At 34.0% G+C, this 20,958-nt stretch overlaps 2 protein-coding genes across 4 annotated transcripts; one reads left to right on the forward strand and one right to left on the reverse strand.

The window, feature by feature from the left end:
- The first annotated feature begins 275 nt into the window (after window positions 1–275).
- LOC108468448 (cyclin-D1-1-like) lies at window positions 276–2,908 on the forward strand. 3 transcript variants are annotated; one of them, XM_017769331.2, is made up of 5 exons: window positions 276–559; window positions 1,012–1,098; window positions 1,469–1,787; window positions 1,869–1,999; window positions 2,528–2,908. In XM_017769331.2, exons 1-5 carry the CDS (start codon window positions 308–310, stop codon window positions 2,651–2,653), a joined length of 915 nt encoding a protein of 304 aa, XP_017624820.1. In that variant the 5' UTR covers window positions 276–307; the 3' UTR covers window positions 2,654–2,908. The 3 variants fall into 3 exon arrangements, with proteins under 3 accessions (XP_017624820.1, XP_052881240.1, XP_052881239.1); XM_053025280.1 differs by having other exon boundaries at window positions 1,869–1,987; XM_053025279.1 differs by having other exon boundaries at window positions 1,872–1,999.
- Window positions 2,909–5,389: 2,481 nt separating this feature from the next.
- On the reverse strand, window positions 5,390–6,350 carry LOC108468885 (uncharacterized). Its single transcript, XM_017769754.2, has 2 exons — window positions 6,103–6,350; window positions 5,390–5,798 (listed from the first exon to the last, which is right to left on the reverse strand). The coding sequence occupies exons 1-2, from the start codon at window positions 6,195–6,197 to the stop codon at window positions 5,564–5,566; spliced, it is 330 nt and encodes a 109-aa protein (XP_017625243.1). The 5' UTR covers window positions 6,198–6,350; the 3' UTR covers window positions 5,390–5,563.
- Window positions 6,351–20,958: the final 14,608 nt, after the last annotated feature.

Consider the following 20,958-nt stretch of genomic DNA (forward strand, 5'->3'; position numbering starts at 1 on the left):
GTATAAATAGATGAAATTTTAACAAAAAACTAATTTATTCTTTAATCTAATGACTAATTTACTAATTATTTTAGTAAAAGAGGTAAAATATAATCTAATTCTAGAAAAAAAAACTCCATGATATTTTTAGCTGAATGTCTTCCAAATATTCCAGGACCCAACCCATTGTCCCTACTCTTTTTGTATTAACTCCACAACGAAGTTTCATGCACAATTCTCCCATAGGTCCCCCCTACATCCCTCCTTTATCACCATATATATATATAAGCTCTTGTGTTGATTCAGCTCCACCAACAAAAGAAACCCAATGGCAGTGTCCCTAAACTTGTACTGCAATGAAGCACCAAATGAGATTGTTGTCTCCTGCGAAGCTTATGATGATGATGATGATGATGATGATAATGAAAGTGATCACTGCTCAGTCGACTACGACGACGATTTATTAATTAATTTATTCGAGACCGAGGTCGATCAGATGCTGGAATCCAAGGTTGTTTCATCAAGATTTCATCATAGTATTGTTACTGCTCGTAAAGATGCTATCCAATGGATGTTAAAGGTACTACGTAAACCCTGTTTTTTTCTTTGTTAGATCCGATAAAAGTATCATGGAGGTATTTGTATTGAGAGACAAATTACATTTTTCCTCTCTATAAAAAAATAGACAAATTAGTCTCATAGATCAAAGAATAAACTAATCTTTCTTTTAAAAGTTTTACCAATTTCTATAGTTAAAAATCGGTCTATGTATGTCGGCATAAACTTCACGTGGCACGTCATTTGTAACTGTCTGGTTATTCTGTCAACTATATCAAATTTTAACAGTAGAAATAGATGAAACTTTACATAGAAAAGACCAATTTACTCTTTAATTTAATATAAAAAAATTAATTTACCTATTTTCTGAATAAAAGAGAGACAAAATGTAGCCTATCTTCTGCTATAGGAACTTTCATGGTATTTTTACCTTAGATTTGTGATGTTATTGTTAATGTTTCAAACAAATTTCAGGTTCACTGTTTCTACAGGTTTAGGCCTGAAACTGCTTATCTTTCAATTAGCTACATGGATCGATTCCTATCAGCTCGACCTTTGCCGGTATATATATTGTTTACTTCAATTGGATTTAGAAGATTTAGAATGGTTATTTTTTAGGTAAAATTGATATATAGGTCCTTGTACTATAGAGCAATGTGTATTTTGATTTTTATACTTTTAAGACAAGCACAAAAGTGCTTGTGCAATATTTTTGAAAAATTTTAATTATATCATCTAAAATTTAATGCTTGATTCCACTACAGCATAATCCTATAAGGATATTTTTACTCATTTTTAAAATACATGAACCAAAATTTACTTTGCAGACAAGGACAGTACTTTTACCTATTTTTAATCTCACTGATTTTTTTTTTTTTTGATGAAGCACTAATTTGGCTGATGTTTTTTTTGATAATTCATGTCAATTTAGCAAGGGAAAGGTTGGCCAATGCAGCTTTTATCAGTATCATGCCTTTCACTAGCAGCAAAAATGGAGGAAACAGCTGTTCCTTTTCTCCTAGACTTGCAAATAATGAAACCCAGATTCTTGTTTAAGCCCAAAACAGTCCAAAGAATGGAAGTTTTAGTCATGCAAACCTTGAATTGGCGTTTGCGTATCATTACACCTTTCGATTTTGTATATTGTTTCATTGCCAGGATTTCATCATGTTTCAATGATTCCCACCAACCAAACAGGCTTTGTCACCTGTTTTCTTTAGCTTCTGATCTCATTATTAATATATGTATAGGTAAATAAATTCCTTGTTAGCTTAAAAGAAGAAAAAAAAATTCTGTTTTGTTTCCTAATTTCTTTTTTCTGATAATTTTAGCAGCCATTGATTCATTGGATTATCCTCCATCAGCAATTGCTGCAGCTGTGGTACTATGGATCACTAATCACAGTGTTGATGAACAGAATTTGGGGCACTTGCACAATGGAGTGAACCAAGTAATTAACACTGTAAGACCCAATTCAAATATATGTATGTATGTGTTGAGGGAGACTCTTTCTAGAGAAAATTTCAAAATATTGTCAGTTAGGCAATCGGCTAGTCCTCCAATAATTAAAGGTATGATTACTCTACTGAGAGTTAGTGTGCCGCAAGAGACTGCTTGGTGGGGCTGGTTTACATTGCCAGGAACGATTCAATTGGTGGACTTGCAAGACTTTGTGAACCAAGGTCATTGGGTAGTCAGTCATGGCATGTTAGGTCTCAACATAGTATGAGAGACAAAACCAATTTATGTCGCCGGGAATGCCTCAATTGGTGGACCTATAAGGCTCTGTGAACTAAGCCTAGCAGACAATCATTCACGGCATGTTGGCTCTCGACAGAATACGAGAGATGAAACCCTTATCAAGAGACAACATTTGACATTATTAGGAGATTAACTGGTTACTTGACGGACGACATTTTATAGATTTCTCACAAACGAATCTACCCACTATTTGTCGATTAATGATAAATTTTTATACAATGAAATGCAGGGAATGGTGAAAAAGATTTACAAGGTTATTGAAGGGAAAAGGTCTAGTTTGAAGCTAATGCCTCAAAGTCCCACATGTGTGCTTGAAGCTGCTCTGCTTTGCAAGGAAATTGCTAAATACTGCTGAAGATTTGCCATTTGCCAAATAAGTGCTGAGAGAGCTGGGAATTATAATGTTTGATTTTTTATTTGATAAAGGAGAAAACAAACAAAAAGAAGTTTTGGTTTGTAATTGTGTGCAATTCTTTTTCTTTCTTTTCTTTTGTTTTCTTTTGGGTGTGTTTTTACTGTGGGTAATTGATATTGATTAACGAGGATGCTTTTTCAATTATTAGTATTGTTTTTTTTTCTTTAAATAGATACTAGTTGAAGATATATAAAATTGTTGAGTGTTTTTTAGTATTTCCTCTCAAATGGATTAATTCTATGTATTTATATAATACTGTCACTGTTTATTGATGTGAAATATTAGATAAGTTTCCAAGAATAATAACACGTACCTTGACTTAAGATTAACATGTGTATACTTAAAGTGGATTCGCATAATGTGTAAGTAAACCCATTTTACGCATTCTCCTCTAGTGCTGAACCATGTGCAAGCACTATGCATGTGCAAACTCATACAAAATACATATCAAAATCTGATGGACTAACAAATCAGTAAGTTGATAATAATTAATATTATAACAAAAATTCTATTATAAGAGTCAACAAATAATATGTAGGTTCCTTTAAAGAAAAATAACTTGTAACTTTTAATGAAAATTTTGTAAAATTTCAATGAATGCAAAATGGTATCTATCTACCCAAATGATTAGATTACGAGAGTAATGTACGACAAATAATGATAACTGCAATGTCAAAATTGTACAATTTGATTAATTATTCCTATAGAAGGCTATAATTACACTTGAAAATGATGTTCAAATAATTAGTCGAATAACTATTAGGATTTGAAACATATTTTAATTCCTTAATCAATTCCTTTATCAATAAATAATAGATGAATTTAATCTCCGAATTCTAATTTCTTCGTTTTTAATTTTCATATTTTTTAATTTTAAAATCTCAATTTATGAGCAAATTCATTAAATTAAATTTTGTTATTTTGATAATTTTATGTTAACTTGTTATTTCTATATATAACACTCACAAAATGCGACATTATTTTAGTTAATTTGTTTAGTGACTACCGTTTAAGTCAACATTAAAAATTTAAAATCTGAAAAGTATAAAATTAAAAATAATCATATCGGAAAATTAAAAGTATATCCACAATTTACCCATAATGCATGACTAATAGCATAATTTGACCTAACAAATTTAAGCTATAATCAAGAATAAAATTTCAAATTTTAATAGATATAGAAATTAAAATTGACCAATATAAAATTTTACAATAATTCCTATTATCAATTATGATTTATTTTATATAAAAATCAATAAACATAATCAGATTAATAACGAATTTATTTGTGTACATCAAATTTTCAATTCAATCCTATTATATAATTATAATAAAATATATAATAATTCGATCTGAAATGCGACCCTAAATATTTGTGGTTTAAATGGCCCCAAATATTCCATTTGAAAGGGACTTCTTTCTCTCCTATCCTAGACCAAAACACTTTTCCCTTTTTTTCTTCACCACCGTTGATACTCTTTATCAACAAATCATGTTGAATTTGTGGCAACAAAAAAAAGGATAGGAAGGATCATGGATACAAAAAAATAAAGTAAAAGAAAAGCTGTCTTTTTGTTTTAAATTTTGTTTTTTCCATGGTTTGGTTTGGTCTTAACTCTTAAGTGATCAATTCTCATGAGCAGACTCATATTTTGTGAAGAAATATGATGTGATAAAGGAAGCTTCTCTTTGCTTACTTGCTATTTCATGAGCCACCAATCACCATCACAACCAAAAGTGTGATGAGTAGGGTCGAGTTGTTTTTCAGTTAAATTTGTTTTTTCTTTTTTGATTTGTTTTTAAGGATTGTTGGTGCAAGAAGTGATAGCAGAAGTTTAGGGTGATTTCCCGTAAAAGTATCATAGAAGCTCTTGTATTAGGAGTTAAAATGTATTTGTTCTCTTTACTCAAATAATAGGTAAATTAGTTTTTATATGTTAAATCAAAGAGTAAATCAGTATTTTCTATTAAATATTTAATCTATTTTTACTGATAAAACTGGGGTGGTTGACGTACAAAGATTAATTTTTAACAGTAGAAATAGATGAAATTTTTAACAAAAGGACTAAATTACTTATTGATCTGACGTACAAATATTAATTTGTCTATTTTTTATTAGATGGTAATAAATGCAGTCCAACTCTTAATATAAAAGCCTCCATAATAACTTTTACCAATAATTTGTGTCTAATGGTGTTGAAATCCACTTAATCTTTTTAGGATTCAGGTTTCTTTTAGTGTTGATTGAAGGGGAGATTTTATAAAGAGTATCAAAATCGTTGAGGGTCTCACTTGGAGAGTACTCTAATAAGTATGTTAAAATTGAGTTCTAGAACCTTGTAGGATGCTATAGGATGTGATTTAATGGGGCTTGGCTTTCATTTAATTAGACCTAAAGAGTTAATCACTGGAGTTGAGCAATCTTGTAGCTTCATTGGATCTCGTTCTTGATTTTCAAATTACTAAATCTTTAGAACTTGACTGTTTTGCTCAATTTTGGAATAAAATAATCTCTTAATTGATCTCGAACTTCCTTCTTATTACCATACACTCAAGTAATCTAAAATGAGTTGTTTAGAAAATGAGACACATATGACATTTTTATTAACAAAGATTGGGATGACCAAAGGTCCAAATGTGCCCACCACATTGTAAAATCCCCATTTCCCAACTTAATTACACATAAAATTTAAGGTCTTCCTAGTTTCCATTAAAAAAAACCCCCTTAAATTGGTTTTATATTGCTAGATCAAGTGATCAATGTAAGCAGGTCAATTTGCCCGGCCCATTGCAAACACAAAACAAAACAAAATAAACAAAAAAAAAACAAGTTAAAACCCAAATAAAACTTTAATGTCCTTTTACAGTCCAAATCGTTACAATATTCCATAGCCCAAATACAGGGGCCCAATAACTGGAACAGGCCCAAACGGCCTGAAAATTGAGCCAAGTTTCGGCAAACCCTAAGTCACCCCCTTTCTCCTGCGCTGTAACAGCAACCGGACAATAGCTCTTTGCCTCCGTACGCCCCAGCGTTTCAGTAGCCACGCCACGCCCCCGTACACACACCAACGCACACCCGTACCTGCAAGAAGACAAACAGAGCAGTAGCCAATACGAAAGCAAAGAAAAAATTGTATTTTTTCTTTATTTTTTGATTATTCGGCTATAAAGCCAATGATTTCCGACTGTAAATCTCTTTTTTTTACACAAGCAATACAAACGAACGCATATTAAGCACACGAAAATACAAAATACAAAAAAATCAAGCCGAAATTTTCGAGAGGTGATTTCGAGTTTCATTTTCCTTTTCTTTTTTCAAATAGATCCTCTTCTTCGAGGTTTGCATGTGTTTTAGCAGAAGGAAATAAGAAAATGGAAGAGTTTACCTGATTACATCTTTGGTTCCGTCGTCGGGGTCCCTCGGGCATGGAAACGGAACCAAAAAAGGGGGCTTTGGGTCTCGGCGGTGGTGGAGGCACATTATGTGCCGGTGAAACCCAAGAGTCGGCCCTAGGGGATGAAAGTTGCAGCGCTGAAACCCTAATGATTGGGTATTTGGCCTGCAACTGGGAAAAATGGCAAAATGCCATTAATTTTCTTTAAGTCTTAAGCAAAAGACGAAATGACGCCATTTCAAGGGGGGAGGGTCAGCGCGTCGACCCGCTCCAGGACCCGAACCAGCGCCTATACGCAGCAAATGGGTTATTTGCGAGCTGAGTCCCCCCTTTTTTGCGTGTATATTCAATCACGCCTTGGCTGTTCCGTTTTGTTTTCTTAAATTAGCTCATTAATTTGCATGCATTTGCACTTTAGTCCGCAGTACAATATTGCGTCTTGGGGGTCTGAATCATTTTCACATTTAGTCCCTGTGCATTCGCACTTGTTACAAGCTCCCCCCTTGTCATTTTGGCATTTGTTCCCATTTATACTTTGTCCCTCTTATTTTAATTCTCTTTTAATTAAGTCCCTTCTCTTTATTTATTCATTTTATGGCTTATTATCAATTTTTTTAGACGCATTCAATTGTTTTTATCCTTGTTTACTTATTGTTCTTTATATATTTTAATGATTTGATTTCGTTTTTTTAATCCCTTGTATAATGTTTTTCACATACACTACTTATATACATAATACTTTATATGAAAGTTATTTTTTCTTTATTTCATATATATTATTATTAATCTTATATTTTTATACATATGGTTTTTTAAGTTTATTCTTATATTTTATTATGTAGTCCAACGTAATATATCTCTTAAATTATTATCATACATATGTACATATTTATTGATACTCATTTTTAATTTATATATATATGTTACTAAATCCATGTATTTTATACATGTAGTTCTCCTTATATATAAGCATGTTTTTTAAATCTATTATGTATATAATATATAATAAGACTAATTTAGCCCTATACATATCATCACATCTATGTTATTTTACATGTATTTGTTTTAAATCTATATGTATATATATTAATCGCCTATTACTTTAATAGATTTTTCTATTTTAAAATACTTTTGTTTCATAATTTATCGAGTATTTTCTTCATGTATATATGAAATAATTTTGGAAACTTCATTTTTGTAAAATTATTATTTTTGAGTGTATTTATATATATCATATTGCTTTTGTGTTTTACATATAGCCTATTATCTAAATATTTTGATATAATGGCATGTGTATAATTTTAGACTATTTTAAATTTATATATATATCTTATTATTAATCTCATGTTCTTTTTTTATAATAAACTTGCACGTACATATGTTTCATAAATCTATTTTGTGTATTATGTCTTGTCATATATCTTCATTATCATTCTTTTATATTATATATTATTTAAATCATCATGTAGTTTGTTAACTTTTAAATGTATTTGTGTTTAAAATATTTTACATGCAATTAGATTCAAACTTTCATTCTATAATATCAGTTTCAAAATAGGTTATATATATATCCTTAGTTTTATACAAGTTGGTCAACTTATATTTTATATGTCCGTTTATTCGTCCTTATTGTGAAATAGTTTTATACCATATTGCTTCCTTGATTTGCATTTTGTTTTGTGCCTCTAATGATTTTATTATGCCATGTATGCTGTCCTTGCATTTTATTTATTCATTATTATCATGTTAATTATTTTCCATGTATGATTGAAGTTGGGTTATATCTTCAAGTTAATTATATTTAATTGCTTATTCCGCTAGTTGATTAATATTCTCATTCATCAAGTATGGTATCTCATATGTGCCTATTAACTCATATCATCGTTTTCCACCTTATTTTTGAAATGTGGTTTCGTAAAATTCAAATTTTTATGATTAATTTCGTCTTATTTCAAATCAAATTAAGATGTTTTAAGCTAGTTCACAATTATTTAAAACGAATGCGATATTCGATATTTGACAATTCGTGGAATCGTGCCCTAACGTGTTGGGTTGCAATTTCTCGTTTGCTTAAAGTAATAGAAAGTCCCTTCAAAATTTCACTCATGTCTTCCAAAAATCCTTTAAAACGAAGGCAATACTCGGTGTTTGACAATTCGGGAATCATGCCCTATCGTGCTGGGTCGTGATTTCTCATTTGTTCAAAAACAATCGAATATTCTTTTAGGTTTTCACCCATGTTTATTAAAAACCTTTCAAAACGAAGGCGATGTTCTATGTTTGGCGATTTGAGAATCGTGCCCTATCGTGCTGGGTTGCATTTTTTCATTTATTCTAAACGATCGAAGATCCCTTTGGAATTTCATTCACGTTTTCTAAAAACCATTTAAAACGAAAGAAATGTTCGATGTTTGGCGATTCGGGGAATAGTGCCCTATCGTGCTAGGTTGCAATTTCCAGTTTGTTCAAAATAATCGAATGTTTCTTCGAAATTTCACTCGTATTTTTCTAAGGCGAGGCAATGGTCAATGTTCGAAAATTCGAGGAATCGTGCCCTACTGTGCTGGGTTTCAGTTTTTCGTTGGACTAAATGGTTGAGCATCCTTTTGTGATTTTCAAATTATAAACTTTCGGACGTTGAAACAAGAAGATTTTTGACAACCAACTCGGGTTACTCAAATATTATTAAAAAGGAACCACATTTCAAAAACATTTTTTAATTTTAGACATAAGGACAGTATTTAATCGATTTGGTACCGATTTTGGGCGTGGTGAGGGTGCTAATCCTTCCTCATACGTAACCGACTCCCGAGCCCGTTTTCTCATATTTTCGTAGACCAGAATCATTGTTTTAGTAAACCAAAATGTTTTATTAAAATAACCAAATTCTCAGGTGATCCGATCACACTAAAATAAAAGATCGGTGGCGACTCCATGTTTTGTTTTCAAAAGTCGATTCCCCCACTTTTTTTTCATTAAATTTAAAATTTTGAAATAAAAAAGGGTGGTTTCAACAATCAAAATAAGTGTTCCAACTTAAAGCCTTCATTCTCTACCTCAATTGTCCAAAGCAACCGATGGTCATTTCTATCTTCGTTAGTATCCTCATCATTATCAGTATCACTTGAATCTCTATTTCTTTTTATCCATGGTGAGAAACTTGATGCATTATTGATTTGGTTAAAATATGTCGCAATTACTTTTATTTTTAGGAATTTAATTTTTTATTTTTTAAATTTATGTTCAATTGTTAATGATATTAAAATTATTTTATTAAATTTATTATTTTGATATTTTAAAATTAAAAAAAAACCTCACATGATAGTTAGACCTGCTCATGAGTCGGGCCACCCGGCCCGAAGGCCTGCCCGATATGTGGGAGGGCTTGGGCAAAAATATAGGCCCAAAAAATGGGTTTGGACAAAAAATAAGGTTCATTTAGAAAATGGGCCAGCCTTGAGTAAGACATTTTTTAGCCCAGGCCCGGCCCGAATTCCTGAGCCTCAGGGCACGCTGAGGTATTTTCAATTTCTGTTTTTCAATTTCTGCTTTTCAAAAAAATCCACTCATATTGCAAAAGGTGAGTTGAGCCTCAGGACACGCTTAGGTATTTTCAATTTCCGTTTTTAATTTATGCTTTTCAAAAATCAACTCATATTGCAAGAGGTGAGTTAAGGCTCAGGACACGCTGAGGTATTTTCAATTTTTGTTTTTAATTTATGCTTTTCAAAAATCAACTCATATTGCAAGAGGTGAGTTGAGCCTCGGGATACGCTGAGGTATTTTCAATTTCCGTTTTTTTTAATTTATGCTTTTCAAAAATCAACTCATACTGCGAGAGGTGAGTTGAGTCTTAGGGCACGCTGAGGTATTTTCAATTTCTGTTTGCCAATTTTTGCTTTTCAAAAAAAATCAACTCATATTGCAAGAGGTGAATTGAGCCTCAGGACACGCTGAGGTATTTTCAATTTCTGTTTTTAATTTATGCTTTTCAAAAATCAACTCATATTGCAAGATGTGAGTTGAGCCTCGGGACACGCTGAGGTATTTTCAATTTTCATTTTTTTAATTTATGCTTTTCAAAAATCAACTCATATTGCGAGAGGTGAGTTGAGCCTCAGGGCACGCTGAGGTATTTTCAATTTCTGTTTTCCAATTTCTGCTTTTCAAAAAAGTTCAACTCATATTGCAAGAGGTGAGTTGAGCCTCAGGACACGCTGAGGTATTTTCAATTTCCGTTTTTAATTTATGCTTTTCAAAAATCAACTCATATTGTAAGAGGTGAGTTAAGCCTCAGGACACGCTAAGGTATTTTCAATTTCTGTTTTTTTAATTTATGCTTTTTAAAAATCAACTCATACTGCGAGAGGTGAATTGAGCCTTAGGGCACGCTGAGGTATTTTCAATTTCTGTTTTCCAATTTCTGCTTTTCAAAAAAAATCAACTCATATTGCAAGAGGTGAGTTGAGCCTCAGGACACGCTGAGGTATTTTCAATTTCCGTTTTTAATTTATGCTTTTCAAAAATCAACTCATATTGCAAGAGGTGAGACACGCTGAGGTATTTTCAATTTCCGTTTTTTTTTAATTTATGCTTTTCAAAAATCAACTCATACTGCGAGAGGTGAGTTGAGCCTCAGGGCACGCTGAGGTATTTTCAATTTCTGTTTTCCAATTTCTGCTTTTCAAAAAAATCAACTCATATTGAAAGAGGTGAGTTGAGCCTCAGGACACGCTGAGGTATTTTCAATTTCTGCTTTTCAAAAAAATCAACTCATATTGCGAGAGGTGAGTTGAGCCTCAGGACACGCTGAGGTATTTTCAATTTCCGTTTTTTAATTTATGCTTTTCAAAAACCAACCCATATTGCGAGAAGTGAGTTGAGCATTGGCTCACGTGCTGAGCTATTTTCAATTTCTGTTTTTAATGTCTGTATCTAAAGAGTCAATTCATATTGCGAGAAATGAGTTGAGCTCAAGATCACATGCCGAGTAAAGAATAAAGATTGAAGACACCAGATTTGGCCTCCCTGAAGTTGCAGTGAAATAGGTCAAAGTTGCAAGTCTTGTCTCCCTGAAGTTGCAGTGGAGCTGATCGAGGATATCAGATCTTGCCTTTCTAAGTTACAGAAGAGAAGACCACAAGTCTTATCCCATTGAAGGGGTAGAAGAGCGAATTGAAGTTGTAAATTTTATCTTCCTAAAGTTATAGTGAAGCAGATCAAAGCCACAAATCTTATATCCTTAAAGTTACATTGGAGTAGATTGAAGCTACAAGGCATATATTAGAAGATGCAATGGATTGAACCAAGGCTACAAGATACAGTGGACTGGAAGGAGACTATCTGAACAAGAAGAGCACCAATGAAATCAAGACTTCGCAAGACGGGGCAAAATTGGCCTTTCTTTGTGTCTTTGCTCTATTCCCGTTACACGACAATGAGCAAAGAGGGGCAGCTGTTACAGGCCAATTTTGGCCTAAATACAACAAACCCATTTTACATTAATAACCACTACCCAGAAACCCCAAAACCCAATCACAGAAGCCCAAAACCCCAATACCCGGAGCCCAATTAAACCCAATCCCTAAACCCATAAGCCCGTTTACAACATTTTAAACCCATTAAAATTCCCAAGCCCACCTAAACTAACCCATTTACCACCGAAACCCTAGCCTCATTCTCAGCCTCCCCACTTGCCCCGACTGCCAACTGCCGTGCCTAGGCTAGCATGCCCATCCCTCTGTTTGCTGCCACCACCTAACCACGTCCTATCGCCCGTATCACCTGTAAAATGAAAGGAAACACGCAAAGCAGAAAAAGAGCAGCAGACAGCACGAAACAATAGAAAAAATGTTTCATTCGGCTATAAAGCCAACAAAAAACGAATGTAACGGGGGGATCCTGAAAAAATACGAAAATAATTGCAAATATATGTACAAGCAGTGATCTAAAGGAGAAAATATACAAGAACAACATCAAAAACAGATACCCAAAAAAGCGAGAATCAAAATCAAAAAATCGAAGGTGCCCTTTTGTCTTTTTGAATCGGTTTCATCTATTATTTTGTTTTTTTTTTCTTCTTCTTCTTCTTTTGTTCTTTTTTTCTACTCCTACGTATACATGTATATATATTATATATAATAGTAATAAAAAGAAGATCTAAAAAAATTAAAAATCTTACCTTGGCGATTTTTACCACCAGTGTCTGATGGCCGGCGGCGACGAGCTACTGACGGTAAGACGGTGGCCCTCCTGGCCGGTCTCTCGGTTTCCCCAGAGAGAAAAATCCCCTTCCCCTTTGTTTTTTTTTTTAAAACTTGGATAAAAATGAAAATTTTAAAGGATTTTTGACTTTTAAAGGCCCAAAACGACGTCGTTTTGGAGCTGGCCTTCAATGCCCAAAACGACGTCGTTTTGAGCCTCCGACCCGATCGCTCGACCCGCTCCAAGGAGGATCCGCGTGTTTCCTACGGAAGGGCTAATTGCACCTTTAGCCCTTCTGCTTTTTTACGAATTGCAATCAAGTTTTATTTTAATTATGATTCGGCCCAGTTGTTTTGCTCCGAGTTCATTCTGGTCCCCCACGCAGCGTTTTAATAGCCGGGAAAATTATGCTTTTGGCCCCTTCAGGTTACGCGCGTGTTGAAATTTCGTCCTTTTCTTTTGTTTTTATTTCAAATTCGCCCCAACACTTTGTTAGCAGTCCAATTTTAGTTATTTCTTACTCATTTTTGTTTCATTATTAAAATTGTTACTATTATTATTAAATATTGTCATTATTATTCTAATATTATTAATGTTATCAATATATTTATCATTTTTAGTGTATGTTTGCATTATATATGCATACGTATATATATATAGTACTATACTTAGTTACTTTAATGTCATATTATTATTGGTATTATAATATTATATTCATTATTAATGTTAGTATATATTTTAGTATATATGTATGTATATAGATACTTTTCATACGGTATCATAGTTCTTGTTATTGTTATATTTATCATTTTCACTATTATTATTTTATTATTATACATGTATATATATATATTTTTTTAGTACTTATCATAATATTTTCTTATTATATTATTATGTATATTATTTTACTCATTTCTTTACTTTTTATTCATTATTTTAAATACTCTTATATTATGTATATTATTCTTTTAAATATTATATTTTCTATATACCATGTATATATTTTATATATTACGTACATATCTTTTAATATTATATCTTTATACACGTCATGTATATATTTCAAATACCATATTATGTTTTTATATCTATTATGTATATACTTTTTTAATATGATATATGTATATATTTTAATATATTTGCGTATATGTTAATGTAGTATTATTAATAGTCTTTTTTATTTCTAGTATGTACACATTATGTAAATATTATATTATGTAGGTATATATATATTTTATATATATTATATACATTTTTCTAAGAAAGGAAGTATTATATTGTTCATATGTTATTATGTATAGATTTTGATATCATTAGTTATATATTTCTTTATACCATCTTATGTACATATTCCTAACACATTTGTTATTTATATATATATATATATATATATGTATTTATGTAGCATGTGTATAGTTTTATATATATACTATTAACATTCTAACATAGGTACATATTGTATATATTTTATTATGTACTTTTTTTATGTTCTCATGTATATATATTTCTTAAACTATTCCATCTCGTATTTTGATCACCTTATGTATATACATTCTTCAAATTATATTATATATCTATCCTTTTAATACCATTATGTATATAGTTTTTTTATATTTGTTACTATTAAGTATAATGTATGTGTAGCATCATTAATATTTTTAATATCATGTTTGCATAACTATATTAATCATTATTATATGTGTATACATATACATACATTGTTTCCATTTCATATTTAATTCTCATATTACGTTTAATACCGCATACATCTTTATCGCTTTTGATATTATTGTCATGTTTATTATTTGCTTCAATGTGTTTCTAATTCTTTTATTTATTTTTATGTCAATTAACTCTGCATTACTTCGAAAATCTTATTCTTGTTTTCTAATTAATTTTAATACATGAGGCAACGTATCGGTTTAATACTAAGTCGTTGATTTCATCGCTATGTTGGGTGAACATCAATCGACTCGTGTTAAAACGGAATGCCCTTCTCAAAAGAAAACGAAACTTGAAATTTCTCGTGTTTTGATCGGATCACGATTAAATGTTACTTTGAACTTGCAATTTTGAAAATTAAGACAACGCTTGTTTAATAAGATACCAATTTTGGGCATTACGAGGGTGCTAATACCTTCCTCGTGCGTAACCGACTCCCGAACCCAAATTTTTCTCTGAATTTTGACGTAGACCTAAACTCGGCCTTTTTGTTATCCAAAAATAATTTTTTTCTTTGAAAAAGAGGATTCATTAGGTGTCTGATCACACCAAGAAAAAAGATCGGTGGCGACTCCCTTTTTAATAAAACCAAAAGTCAGTTTTCAAATGTTTAATAAGTCGCCACAATTAGCGAACAAAGCTAAAATTTTTACGTCGCTACAGTTGGCGACTCCGCTGAGGACCCTTTTTGAGAGTCGTGTCTGGAATTAAACTCGCGTTGTCAAAATTTTCAAAGTTCCTTGTTCAAATTAACATTTAGTCGTGATCCTCAAATTTTTGTTTTTGAAAAATCATGCACTTGCATCTGTTGTAAATATTGTGCTAACCCATTTTATCCTTTTGTTTTTAAGCTCTAGGTTCTTACGACTCTAGTTTAATTTTAAATAAAACGAAAAGTTTGTGAGTTTCTCCCCACACACCGCGCACGTGCATTCTTGCATAACATGAGCTCTATACTCGGGCTCCGTCCGTTTAAGTGAAAGTAAATGCTATGCCTTCGTGAGTTAACTCGTCCCTCCGCACAGGCTAGTGAATACTTTCAAGTTACATATGACTTATGCTTTCGTGAGTTAACTTGTCCCTCCGCATAGGCATAAATAAATGTAATCCCTCGAATTGAACTCGTGATCCTGTGATGGGCTACGACTGAGGCTTCGTATTAATCTTAGTAGATGACAGTACGGACAATTCGAGTACCTGAATAGAGCCAAAACCACATATAGTGAACTGTACGAGCTACCTAACTAGAGCCATGCCGAACCCTTGTCCGTTAATAGTCACCAAAATAAGTACATGGGAGAAACGCCTCTTACCTTTTATTTCTTTGACATTTACACTTTCTATTTTGGTTTTCCGTAATTCATATTTGTTGTACTAATCGAGATATTTGTCTGTGTTTTTATTTTGCATCATGCATTATAGGCATCATATTAGGAAGGTGTTGACTAGAGATTGGTTGCCAAAAAACGGGTTTCTAATAGAAGAGTCAATTATACAAACAACCGAGAAGAATGTCGTAGTTCGAGACTAGTCTTTAAAAACCCAGAAAGGAAAATGGGATAGTTTAGTGGAGGGATGTATTGCCAATCTGCCCGAGCACGTAACCGTGAATGTTCGCCAGAATAACCTTGAAGATTTGGTACGGGTTTGGAACCAGTGGGACTCGGACACTAGGGGTATCTTCACTGAAAGATATAGGGACATAGCCAACTTGATTGCTGTCAACGTAAACGAACGATTGATCCAAGCCATGGTCAGATTTTAGGATCCGGCTTACCAATGTTTTACCTTTAATTAAGAAGATATGACTCTGACTATAGAGGAGTACGTTGCTTTGCTTCGTGTTGAAAATGCGCAATTCCATAAAGTATATGTGAAGGAACCTAAGCAGATGACCTTCAAGAAAAAGTTAGTGAGATTAACAGACATGACTGACGCGTGGGCCGAAAAACAGATAAAGAAGAAGAATAAAACCATTTGTATTCTATGGTCTTCCCTATGAGATTTGGTTCTGAACCATCCCGACACATTAAAAAGGGTAAATCTATTCGCTTTGGCTATTTACGGTTTGATCATCTTCCCGAAAGTCCTTGGACACATAGAAGTTGCGGTGGTAGATTTCTTCGAAAGATTAAAACAAGGAATCAACCCTGTCCTGACTATCTTGGCCAAGACCTTTAGTTCCCTGAGTAGTTGTCGGAGGAAAGGGGAAGGAGGATTTATCAGATGCGTGCAGTTACTCAATGTCTAGAATTTGAGCCATTTCTAGAAAGTAGAGCGCACACCATACCACATGTTTTCAAAAACCTTCGCCCTGTTAGAAGCTTATCTCGAAAAAAAATGGCCAAAGGAGGTCACAGAACAGCATTGGGTTTCAGTTTTTTAGAATCTTCGTGCTGAAGATGTAACCTGGAGAGCGCCGTGGATACGTCTTTTGGTTCTGTTATACAAGGTGGGAAACCAAGATTGGGTGCCACTGCTCGGATTATGGGGAGGAGTTGGATATGCCCCGCTATTAGTCCAAAGATAATTTTCTTTGCGACAATTCATACCAGCCACTGGAGGATTAGTACAGTCCGAGTTCGCTTTTACGGGTGAAGGGTATATGAAGAGGGTCCGAGACACTGTAAAGTCTTGGAAGAAAATTTATCTGATGGAATTGGCTCTATATGCTGATACCCTCACTCAAGATTACGACATATGGAGGAAGCAACGGGTGAATAATCAGTAAATCTCGTCAACAAACTACACCATCCAAAATCCTTTCTCGGAAGAAGTGCCATCTGAGTAAAATTGCAAGACAAGAATTTGAACGAGGAAAGGCCAAAATGTCTCAGGACCTTAGTGCTCTTCAAGAGGAAAACTACCAATTGAAGATCGATGTTCAGATTGAAAAATTCAGAACTGAGAAAGTACAAAAAGAAGCTAAAGTCGTAACAAATGACTTAAGGGATCTCCATCTGGAAAATAATAAGTTAAGAGGCACAATAAAGAACAGTGGGCTGGGCAAGTCATCGGCAGAATAGAAAGAAGAAACTAGCAACATCAAAGGAGGGATGGAATTCTGAAAAGGGAAGGCGAAGAAAGAGGAGGAAAAGGCTGCGTGGGCTATGATAGAACTAAGGAAGAAGAACGCTGAATATGCAGCTGTGTCTGCCGAGGTAATGACTAGTCAATCCAAACGTCAAGAACTAAAAGAGAGGATACGGGATTTAGAAGATATGCTACAAGATCGTCAACAACAGCTAGGTACTCTCTTGAAGGCTTTGGAAGAAAAGAATAGTCAATATGATAGAGACATTCGTGCTTAAGAAGAGGGCCTCCAAGAAAAAGAAATGCAACTTAGCTGTTTGATAAATGAAATTCGTGGGGTAGCCATGCACATGGTACAACTATCAGAAGAAGCTGAAATTTTCATTTGCCAATTCCCTCCAATTCCCTCCAAGTAAAGAAATATGGCGATATAGCTAGGAAGTTTGTGTAATAGCTGAATCGAAAATGGCAAAATGTTTTGTAATGAACTCTTTTGATGAATGAAATGCCTAAATAGGGGTTATCTTGAAATCAACACCAACTTCTTGCATTTTTTTCATGACTAACATTCATTTGACATTTATGCATTCATTCATTCATTCATTCATTGCATATCCCATAATCGTTCGCTGAGGTTAAAACATACAATTTGCAGTTGTAATACCATAAGATTGGAACCACGTCATTCGTATAGAACGCGCCGACAAGCTAGAGTAATGGAGGCTGAATTCAATGAAAGGATTGAAAGGATGGAAAGAATTCAAAGGGAATTACAAGAGCAATTGGCTAAGTCGCAGCAAGAGACAAGAGACTTAATGGTGAGGTCTCGAGAAGAATCGCTCAAACAAAGGGACCAAATGGCCAAGATGATGGAAATGATGTCAGCTCTAGTAAAAGGAAAGGGACCTATGAACCCTGACATTGTGGAACCACAGTCAAGGGTTAATCACGATCAGGATCCGCCCCATCGGCCAGGATTTACTCCACCGCACGCCCACGCAACACAAAGAGGGTACGCTCAATGGGAACCTACAGGCCTGGAGCAACGACCTACGTCAGCTGCTAATCTGGGGCAAGAAACGTTTGTATCAAACCCAGGGGCTAGTCCTGCTGATCCACTCGTTCTAGATTTGGACGATCCAGCAAAGATAGCCAGGTTGAAATTGGATAATCACGATGCGAATGAGAAATATAGGAGCCTAGAGGAAAGACTCAAAGTGATAGAATGTACTGAAGTCTTCTACGCACTAGGTGCTAAAGAACTCAGTTTGGTACCCGATCTAATTCTACCTCCGAAGTTCCAGGTGCTTGATTTTGAAAAGTACGATGGGACAAGATGCCCAAAAGCGCATCTCTTCATGTTTTGCCGGAAGATGACTGGCTACGTGAATGAAGATAAGCTACTCATACTGTAACACCCCATACCCGAGACTGTCGCTGGAGTCAGACACGAGGGGTTAACGGGCTTAATCTACTTACTTGCACAGTTTATTTTAAAAAATTTCCAGACAGTCGGCTAACTGTGTCACTGTCACCTTAAAAATCATATCTTGAGTTCCACAACTCGAAAATTAGTTTCGTGATTTTTCCCTGAAACTAGACTCATATATGTATCTACAAATTTTTTTCTAGAATTTTTGGTCAGGGCAATTAGTACAGTTTATTAGTTAAAGTCCCCCATGTTACAGGGATCGACTACACTGACCTTTGCGCATTACGACTTGGATATCTCCCTGTACAGGGCTTCAATACTGATGCCGTTTGTTTCTACAGAAACTAGATCAAAAAGGAATCTGTACATATATGGCATGACTTCTAATTATCTCTGGTCAATTTATAAATAATTTCCAAAGTCGGAACAGGGACTCTAGAAGCCGTTCTGGCCCTGTCTCACGAAAACTTAAATATCTCTTAACATACTGTTCATATGATCGTTTTGTTACTTTCCTATGAAAATAGACTCGTTAAGGTTCGTTTACATAATTTATTCACTATTTAATTCCATTCCTACTATTTTTAGTGATTTTTCACATCAACATCACTGCAGCTGTCAGCATCTGTCTTTAAGGTAGGCTTTACCTATTTCATAGTTTCCATGATTCAACTAGCCCTTTAACATAAATAGCACAAAATATGATCATGATTAACCATCCCCATGGCTAATCGTTTCCAAACATTTCCATACCTCTTAATGAATAACATACAATGATTATAATACCATGCCCAAAGTATACTTAAGCCATTTTCGCATGGCTATCCAAATTTACACAAAACCGAAAGGTACATGACCTACAACAAAAAGGTAGTCCTATACATGCCATTTCAAAGTCCAACCAAAAATATACCGAAAGGAGCTTTGATAGTGTGGGTGACTTCGACTTTAAAATCCCGAGTCCGATAGCTGAAGAACCAAAATCTATAAAACAGAGAATCAAAGAAACGGAGTAAGCATTTTATGCTTAGTAAGTTTGAGTCATGAATTTAGACACAACCAAAGTATAGCATTCATGTAGCTAAACAGATAATTTCATATGCACAAATTCTCAATATCGACTTACTTCACATTACCAACCCTTATATTCATACACAAAGATCAACTTAGCCAAAGGCGGTAGCTCATTTATCAATCGAGCAAATACTTATTTGTAAGGGCTCAACTAACTCAAAGCACATACTGAAACATACCTCATTGTTGGGATTTCACAAGCGTATTAACTGAAATTTTTACAGCAAGTTCATTCATTCCGAATAACGTACCTTTGGAGTTTAACCGGATATAGCTACTCGTTCAAATGCCTTGGGACATAGCCCGGTTATAGTAACTCGCACAAATGCCTTCGGGACTTAACGAATTTAGTAACTCGCACAAATGCCTTCGGACGTAACCGGATTTAGTAACTCGCACAAATGCCTTCGGATCTTAGTCCGGATATAATCACTTAGCACAAAGCCTTGGGACTTAGCCGGACATCATTGAATAACCATGCACATTTATCGATAAATCATGACACATTCATATTTCATTTTCATTAGCAAAACTCAAACACAAGGCACTTTTCACACTTGCAATTTCGGCTCAATAGCCACACACAAAGAGCATGATTTTGATTTGTTTAAAACATGATCTAATCAAATCATAATTTAAGCTCTATTACTCAAGAACTTACCTCGGATGTTGTCGAACGGCTTCAACGGCTATTCGATCATTTTTTCCTTTCCCTTATCCAACTGTGGTCCCCTAAGCTCTTGAGCTAATTCAAACAAATTTAACTTATTAAAGTCTCATTTTGCTAGCTTATGGCCGAATATGACAAGGATTTTGATAGGTCATATGGCCACCTTTTAGCTCAAATACACAATGATCATACACATTTTTAATCACATCAAGCAATTTAATACAATTCATTCGAACATCAAAAGAGAAGCTCAAGGTACTTAGCCCATATATACATTAGACATTAGAGTCACATATGTACGAAATCACGAATCGAATTCAACATACTAGCTAATATTTCCCCTTAGCCGAATTTTCTAAGTCAAGCTAAAGCCATCAATAGGCTACCTATGGCCAAACATACCCATCAGCTCATGTACTCATTTATGTGGCCGAACATACACATCTATGCTAAGGCCGATTGCAACATTTAATACACTCTACAAGTATGGTCACTTGTATTGACTAAACACCATTTGTTTCAAGTTAAAAACTTGGCTAATACACATATATACACCATTAAAGCATTCTCTCCCTTTCCATTGATTCAACACATGCATTACCCATAATATACAAAATTATATTCGGCCTTAGCACACAACTTGCTAGCCGATTCTTCTCCATCTAGCAACTAATGCACATACGAGCTCATTTGTTAGACTCTACTTCATCTA

This window comes from Gossypium arboreum, chromosome 2 (genome assembly GCF_025698485.1).
Source record: "Gossypium arboreum isolate Shixiya-1 chromosome 2, ASM2569848v2, whole genome shotgun sequence".
NCBI lineage: Eukaryota > Viridiplantae > Streptophyta > Magnoliopsida > Malvales > Malvaceae > Gossypium > Gossypium arboreum.

Excerpts from the sequence above, each read along its gene's own strand:
- LOC108468448 (XM_017769331.2), top strand. The coding sequence starts at position 308 with ATGGCAGTGTCCCTAAACTTGTACTGCAATGAAGCACCAAATGAGATT. Across the intron at positions 560-1,011 it reads CTATCCAATGGATGTTAAAG|GTTCACTGTTTCTACAGGTT; the intron begins GTACTACGTAAA and ends AACAAATTTCAG. Across the intron at positions 1,788-1,868 it reads CATTATTAATATATGTATAG|CAGCCATTGATTCATTGGAT; the intron begins GTAAATAAATTC and ends TGATAATTTTAG.
- LOC108468885 (XM_017769754.2), bottom strand. The coding sequence starts at position 6,197 with ATGTGCCTCCACCACCGCCGAGACCCAAAGCCCCCTTTTTTGGTTCCG. Across the intron at positions 5,799-6,102 it reads GGAACCAAAGATGTAATCAG|GTACGGGTGTGCGTTGGTGT; the intron begins GTAAACTCTTCC and ends GTCTTCTTGCAG.